Here is an 8,134-nt window from a genome sequence, read left to right as displayed (position 1 = left end):
GTGTGTGTGTGTGTGTGTGTGTGTGTGTGTGTGTGTGCGTTTCCAGCCTGATATTACAGTAAATAAACTGTGACGAGGATAAAAAGCAGCCGTGGAAGCTTTATTGCAGGGTTGTGGTATCTGCAGCTGCACGGCGGACTGTTAAAACACCCAAACATAAAGATGTTAACCAGGGTCTTTAAACGTGCGCGCACACTCACGAAGTCTTGAGGGACTCCTTTATTGCATTGTGTCCAAACAGCCAGGCCTAAATCCAGCCTGTGGGAGTAAATCTACATTATTTACCTCACGTAAAGATACACACACACAGCAGGGGAGCGTGGAGACAGTTTGGCTGCTGGAGGGGTTCACCGTTAGGTTTACAAGCAACAGAAATACAGTTCCTTTTATGAGGCTGAAACTCCTCAGTATCTCATCATGTCTTATCATGAAGACTCATATATTTGTTCTTACAGCCCAGGTTCCAAACTGAGCAACATCAGGCTTAGCTTACATTTTGTGGCACGTTGTTGGTGTATTTTCTTTGTTTTCACATGATCTTCTTCATTTAAAAACAAAATGTATTGTGCTCATCCTGTTCATTCATACTCATCATAAATGTCGAGCGCCCACTGGGGGTCACGAGTCGAGTCAAGTCAAAATTCTTTATTTGTCTCCCTTGGGAGAAATTTTACTGTTGCACCCACGTAAATACAGTGATACAACAAAACCCAAGAACATTGAATATAAGAACAGGACAATTACAAATAATAGAAGTTACAGATTAAAAAAACCAATGTGCCAAAAACAATAAAAGTCAACATAACATGCATAAATTACTGATTACGAACGTCCTGATGCATCTCAGTAATCCAGGTAAAAAATCAAAAAGAAAAAAATTGTATAGGTCCTCTGGACGGGTTCTTCTTTAATGAAACATTTCGTCTCTCGAAAGAGAAGAGAGACGAAACGTTTCATTAAAGAAGAACCCGTCCAGAGGACCTATACAATTTTTTTCTTTTTTACAGATTACAAACTTTGAGTTTTTCATTAAAGGGATCCCTGATGAGTTGTAACATTAGACTTTATTTAATAAACATATATTTTAACTATAAAATAAAGACTATAAAAATACTGTAGGGTGTTCAGTTTATATCATTTTTAAACTAAAAGTTTAAAAATATAATAGACGGACGGGGCCATTTTATTTACACACAAAGCATTCTGGGTAAATGATGATGTGGATAGGTCCTTGGTGTGAGCGAGCTATATCCACCCTGAAGGTTAATCTTGGACAATATCTGATGATCGACTCTTTTAAATGAAACCAGAGAGCGTTGACAGAGAGGAGAAGGTAGAAATGACTCAGCCTGGAACTGAAAATATAGATGGAGGACAACAGAGCTGCTTCATGGAAGAAGAACCTCAGCTTAGCCTGTTAGCTTTAGCATTAGCCCCGACGCTAACACCATATATATGTATTAGCTCAGTGCTACACATTCTCCTCTCGTCACTGAGGTCCTCCATCCACATGACAGAGAGGGGAACGCAAAAATGACTCAGCCTGAAACTGAAAATATGAATGGAGGACCTCAGTTTAGCTTGTTTGTCGTGCTAGCACTGAGCTAATATAAGGCAATATAGCGTGAGGGCTAGTACAAAGGCTAACAGGCTAAGCTGAGGTTCTTCTTCCATGAAGCAGCTCTGTTGTCCTCCATCCATATTTTCAGTTACAGGCTGAGTCATTTCTACCTTCTCCTCTCTGTCAACGCTCTCTGGTTTCATTTAAAAGAGTCGATCATCAGATATTGTCCAAGATTAACCTTCAGGATGGATATAGCTCGCCCACACCGAGGACCTATCCACGTCATCATTTACCCAGAATGCTTTGTGTGTAAATAAAATGGCTCCGTCCGTGTTAAAATATATTTTTAAAACTTTACAAAACTAAACAGCCTACAGTATTTTTACAGTCTTTATTTTACAGTTAAAATAAATGTTTATCAAATAAAGTCTAATGTTACAACTAATCAGGGGTCCCTTTAATAACCTTGATAGATACTGTAGAGACACTGAGATGAGGTTTTTAGAATGACCTCATAGAATCAAATTTAATTTCACAAATATCTCCAAATATTATAGTTTCTCTGTAGTTGATACAAAAAAACCAATATAAAGACATTAGTAATATATTACAAGTTAAATCTGTTTCAGTTTATTGTTCATCATTATTTGCAGTTGTTTTGTGTCAGAAGCTGGAAAGTTTGGAAACCGCTTGTTTAAAACATGTTAAAATGTTTGTTTACAGATCATACATAAACTGATTACAAAACTGAATCAGATCCAAGAAAATCTAGAACAGACAATAATTTAGACACAGTCGTCACATCAGTCCTTCAGCGAGGGTATATGAACAGAATGTCTCTTTCTTTCTTTTAATATTCTGTTTTGTTTTTATTTTTACCAATAAAGTACTGAATGTCTTCCTGAAGCAGTCATAAAGCACCGGAGGGTTTGTTTTACAAAGAAGGAAGTAGATCAATGGCTGTGATCAGGTTTCAATTTATGAAAAGTTCAACATTGATCAGAGGTCACTTACTGTAAAAGGGATGAAATAAATAAATTTATTTAGCGTTTAGTGGTTGACAGTTCAGCAGCTGTGATTTATTGAACCTTTACAAAAAAGTTACAAGATTTTGTCTTAAATTAAAATACTTACAGAATGCAAAAATGTTGACGAACATCTGTTTTAGATTATAGTTTACATTTCAACTGTGAAGGAGTTTTTAATAAAAAATTTAATAAAATGTTCTCAATTATATGTTAATATTGTTTTTGCTAATTATGAAGTCCTCAAACTATAAAAAATAAATAATTTATGACTCATTTCATCTCCTTCAGGCTGCTTGTTAGATGGACGATCATATAACAGCTCTGTGTCCTGGACCACGTCCACCAAACCCTGCATCACCAGACGCTGTCAGGTGTGTATCTGAAACTGAGCTAACCTGGCTCTCAGCGCACGAGAAGTGAAATTATTGGGGGTGTTTTTAAACCTAAATGTGGAAAACACTAACCTCTAGATACGTTTTGTCATAAAACTAGCGGTGGCAACAATGTAGCTTCTGATCAGTAACTGTGTGAAGTGTTTTGGAGTGTGTAGGGACTTGATAAAGTTCAGATCATTTATCACTTACTGTTTATTATTTACATTAAAGGGCAGCGGACACAGAAGAAGATGTAATAATAATTGAAAGATAATTCAAGTTTTGTGCAAAAAGATCACTGATATAAGAAGACAATTGAAAAGAGTTCTTACTTTGCTTTATGTTGTGACAGGAAGGTGTGATCACTGAGGCAGAGGTGCAGTGTGTCATCCACTGCAAGAACCCAAAGATTCACCCTAAAAAGTGCTGTCCCACCTGTCCAGGTGAGTACACGTTTCAAAGATGTCTTCAAACACCAAAAGAAATATTAGAAGCTTTTAATGTTTGCAACAGTTTTTAGATCTCAAAGGTAAAAGTTGTGATTCATATCTATTGATTATTTAATTTTAGCCTTAATTTTGTTATCAGGTGTAATTGATGAATTATTTTCAGCTGTAATGTGTCTTTTATCATTTTATGACTGATAAAAACAACTGAAGATGAAGATGTTTAAACATTGGGAAAATCCCTTGAAAACAATTAAAAGAACAAAAAAACTAAATTATTAGTAATTTAGCAGAGCATGTTTAAAAAAAAGGTTTTTATTCTGTATAAAACAAAGTGTCCAAATGTTTAGAACAAAATACTTTAAATATCTGTGAGTTCATTCAACCATATGTTTACACAAAAGGCTGTATGTGCATTTAGACAGCAAAGGTTTAATATGAAAAGTGACACGTTATATTTACAAGTCATGTTTATCGCTGCAGGTTGTATATTTGAGGGTCACCTGTATAAAGAAAAGGAGGAGTTCAGTCCGGAAGGCAAGCCCTGCATCAAGTGCACGTGCACCGTGAGTACACAGACCACGTCCGTCCTCACCTCTGAGCAGGAAACAGGGGCGCCAGCAGGGGGGTAGGGCCAGGGGGGGCCATGCCCCCCCCGGCCCAGTCTCCTGAGAGTCACAAATCTTTAGTTGGAACAACATCCTCTCCTGTTTTTCTCCAATGTCACTCCCTCCCCCGCCCTCCCCCTTAGATAAACAAACCTAACAGGTACGTCCATAAACACGGTGACGCATTTATGTCTTGACACCTTTTTAGGACCGATAGGCTTCAAAGTTATCCTTGGCTGGTTTTATTCTGATACTTAAACCTAATGAATTAAATATTTATGTTTATTATTATTATTATTATTATTATTATTATTATTATTATTTTACACATTACCAAAATAAGTGATTTGATGAATTACAGCAAAAATATTTTACGAAACTAACAGTTGGGGTGTAATATCAGAGAGGCTTAATATATAAAAAAAAGTGTTCAACTAGGTAGGAAACATTAAATTAATTAAACAAAAAATGACATATACCAGAAAAACAGGAGAAGCAACATGACTATAATATACATTAATTTTTATCCTATTGCAGATACTAATAATTGATGATAACTTCTTTATTTCATTATTATTATTTTTTTGTTCCAGGGAGGCCGGACGCTCTGCGTGAAGGAGGTGTGTCCTGTGCTGTCATGCCCCGCCCACCTTACCCACACCCCACCTGGACAGTGCTGCCCCAGATGTGTCGGTATGGACCAGTACCAGCAAACCGAGCCTTGTGTTGAAAAAAACAGAAATGTATTTTCAGTGTCTAAATCTTATAGTTTCCTGTTGCTTTTGATGAAAAATGATGCAATTTGCAAAATCTCAACAATACGAACAACTAAACATACATAAAATCACAGCTTTTGAAGTAACCTAGTTTTTGTTTCTGTCATTTATTTATTTATTTATTTATTTATTTATTTATTTGTGTGGTTGTTTTTCTCCTCCAGGTCAGAGGAAGGTCTTTGACCTCTCTTTAGGAAGTTGTCTCTTCCACAGCGACGTCTATGAAAACGGCACTTCCTTCAGACTCAACAACTGTACCACCTGCACCTGCAAGGTCATTTCCTGGACATGAAATTCTTTGTGTTAGGGGGCAAAAAAATCCAGTTATAATTTCTGTCTGTTAAATATTCATCATAAAGCAGGAATGATTTTAAATGTGATTACTCTTTGTGTAATTAAATCTCATTTATGATCTGCATGTTTTACTTCCTTTTTTAGGATTCGACGGTGGTGTGTAAGAAGAGGTGCTCGCGGCCAGGCAGCTGTCAGGGCTCTCAGTGCTGCGAGGAGTGTCTGTCGTACGTGGAGGTGGAGGACGTGATGTACTGCAGAGTCCGGAACAAGATCTACAGGGTGAGGATGGATGGATGGATGGATGGATGGATGGATGGATGGATGGATGGATGGATGGATGGATGGATGGATGATTATATAAAGAATAGCAAGTTGTTAAATGTGATCTAAACAAATGACAAGTATATCAATGAAAGAATTAAATGTAGTGTAAAGCAGTGTTTCCCAAAGTGGGGTCCCGAAACATCAAGGTGGGGTCCTGAAAAGATTTTCTGAATTAATTAGATTTTTGCCTTAGTTGTTACAAAGGAGTGAGGTTAGTATATTTAAAATGGATAAATGTAGTATAAAAATATTGTTACTATGCCCATGTTTAGTTGACCTGATACAAATCATCATCCAAAAATAGCTGAGGGTACAGGTCTCTGCTACTGTTATTTTGTGGGTCAAAAACTGAAAAGTTTGGGAACCACTGCACTTTGGTTCCCAAAGTTTGGCTTGGGACCCAATTATGGGTCATGAAGCACCTTGGATAAACTCCAGAAATCAATTTAAAGGGTAATAAAATAATTGCTGGTGTAATATTTTCCCTATAACTATTACAAAAACACACAAAAGAAAGTTTAAATAAGTTTTTATATTTGTGTACAAGCTGTTTAGATTGTCAAAAAAAAACTGTGTTTTTAGGGTTATTAACGAAGTTCGTGTACTCAGACCAGTAATATTTGGGGTCACAAGTTTTRGCCATGGATATTTTGTGGGTCAGAATATAATAAGTTTGGGAACCACTGGTGTAAAGAACAGACAAATGGAGATTTTCAGCTCAGAAAACCAAAAATGATTCATTGCTTATATCTGCATCAGTGCACAGATTGCTGTTTTTGTAAAAACAAATGGGCTGACTCAAAGATGCGTGGAAAAATATCAGTAAATGTAAAAAGTGGATAAAGTGGTTTACAGGGAAATAAAAAAGAACATCTGAATAGATTAAAGAAAATGTAGAATATGTGTGCACTCATGTTGTCATCCTGTGTTTTTATTTGTGTAGGAAGGGGACATGTGGTCGTCTGTTAACTGTACTCTCTGTGCGTGCGTTAAAGGCAACGTCGAGTGTCGGCCCAAACAGTGTGTACCGATCACCAGCTGCCCCTCGGTGAGTGAAAACACATCTTCTTCTTCTTCTTGTCTTCCCATCAGGATTTAATGTTTAGTTCATCTGACTCAACTGTTTTACCATTTTTTCTGTCCACCCTGTCTGACCCTTTAAGATTTTAAACTGTTTTGATGTACATACAAAAATATGAAAATGTTGGTTCACTCCGGTTGAACTATTTCCAAAAAAATCTTAACAAAATCAGCTTTACTGTATCATAATGCACTCCTCTTCTAATCCAAACACAATCTTTTTCCTGTTTTTGTCTTTATGATCTCACATAAATATGGAGTTTTCTATAAAAATAGTTATCTTTTGCAAACTCTTGTCCTGCAGTTTATTTTTGGTTAATATACAAAGTACGCATCAAAACGTTTTCACTCACTGTGTCTTTCACTGCTGTAGGACTTAAAGTTGTCCTTTAATTCTTTCCAGAATGCAGAGTACAACGCCCAAGCTTTCATATTTTAGCTCAAAATCTTCTCAACAAAACTGAAATGAAGACTTAATTTTGTCATATCTCCTAAATAAAACACTGATGAAAAACATAAAAATACATTATGTTGAGTCGTCTGCTGCTCACAGAATAAAAAAAAAAGTTACTTTTCAGTTTAAATTTTTTTTGTCTGCCTCACATTAACTTGGCAGCCAGGGAGTGATAGTCACAGTTGTGTAGTTACCATGATGATCCTGGCAGCAGCTTTAACTAAACTAGTTTTTACAGATTTTGCATAATTGTTGCATTAGGTATTCTTTAATATTTCTCCAGAAATCGCGTTGTTTCATATCACTGCACGAAGAAAAGAGATAAAATTTCCATACAAATTTAGATAAAGAGGTCTAGTTCTTTATAATATTTCATAATAGTTTTTCATTGTGTATTTTTAGCTCAGGCCCACTTTAGATGCCTGTCAAAACCTGAAGCCTGTGTGAGCTGAAAAACTCTGGAAACTGCTGTCAGGAAAAAGCTTTGAGTTGCGTTCACCTGTCGCAGCGGTTGTTCCGAAGTCATTTGTCGGTTGGTGGGAGCAGATTCCTCGCATTCCGCTGGCCGGTGCCGGTCACGCTGTCAGTGATAGTCCAAGTTCACACGCTTCCAGTGGTTACGACAAGCTCTCACCTGCTGTTAGGGGTCACCATGGAGAACTGTAGAGTAACGCTGGTGGTCTAAACTGTTTCGTTATTGACCTCTAGAACACATCAAATTTTAGGATTAAACAAAACGTTTCTCTGAGAACTTATTTGTTTCACAGCCCTAAAACTTACCAAGTAGAGTTAAAAAGGAACAATTGCAGTAAAGGATAGTGTTTCTTTTTAACCAAAATTATTGTCTTTAACACAAATTTAGACAGAAAATAGTTCTGCAGCTGGTTGCTTATTGGTGGAGTTTCTGAGTTTGAAGGCAATCTTCACCAGTGTTGTATAAAGTACCACAAAGTCATACTTGAGTAAAAGTACAAGTATCTTACCTAAAAATTACTTCAGTAAAAGTTAAAGTCTCCTTTGGGAATATTGAGTAAAAGTCCTGAAGTATCTGATATTTTTTTGTACTTAAGTATTAAAAGAAAAAGTATTGATTTAAAATGAGCAGTTAGATTTTCTGTAATGACATTTATTAGGTGACCTCCTTCCAAAAATGCAGAAATGACTATATTGTATTAAAATTATTAAT

At 36.4% G+C, this 8,134-nt stretch overlaps 1 protein-coding gene across 1 annotated transcript in view; it reads left to right on the top strand.

The window, feature by feature from the left end:
- bmper (BMP binding endothelial regulator) overlaps window positions 1-8,134 on the top strand; it is a gene marked incomplete in the record, with an annotated part of 36,719 nt that overhangs the window by 21,905 nt on the left and 6,680 nt on the right. Inside the window, 7 exon segments of the mRNA XM_014021608.1 lie at window positions 2,881-2,963; window positions 3,319-3,409; window positions 3,896-3,978; window positions 4,614-4,713; window positions 4,961-5,070; window positions 5,235-5,369; window positions 6,358-6,462. Coding sequence (XP_013877062.1) covers window positions 2,881-2,963; window positions 3,319-3,409; window positions 3,896-3,978; window positions 4,614-4,713; window positions 4,961-5,070; window positions 5,235-5,369; window positions 6,358-6,462 — 707 coding nt within the window.

The sequence above is a fragment of the Austrofundulus limnaeus genome, unplaced genomic scaffold (assembly GCF_001266775.1).
Source record: "Austrofundulus limnaeus strain Quisiro unplaced genomic scaffold, Austrofundulus_limnaeus-1.0 Scaffold299, whole genome shotgun sequence".
Lineage (NCBI taxonomy): Eukaryota > Metazoa > Chordata > Actinopteri > Cyprinodontiformes > Rivulidae > Austrofundulus > Austrofundulus limnaeus.
Note: the sequence above shows the minus strand (reverse complement) of the source record. Positions and strands in the feature narration are given on the sequence as shown.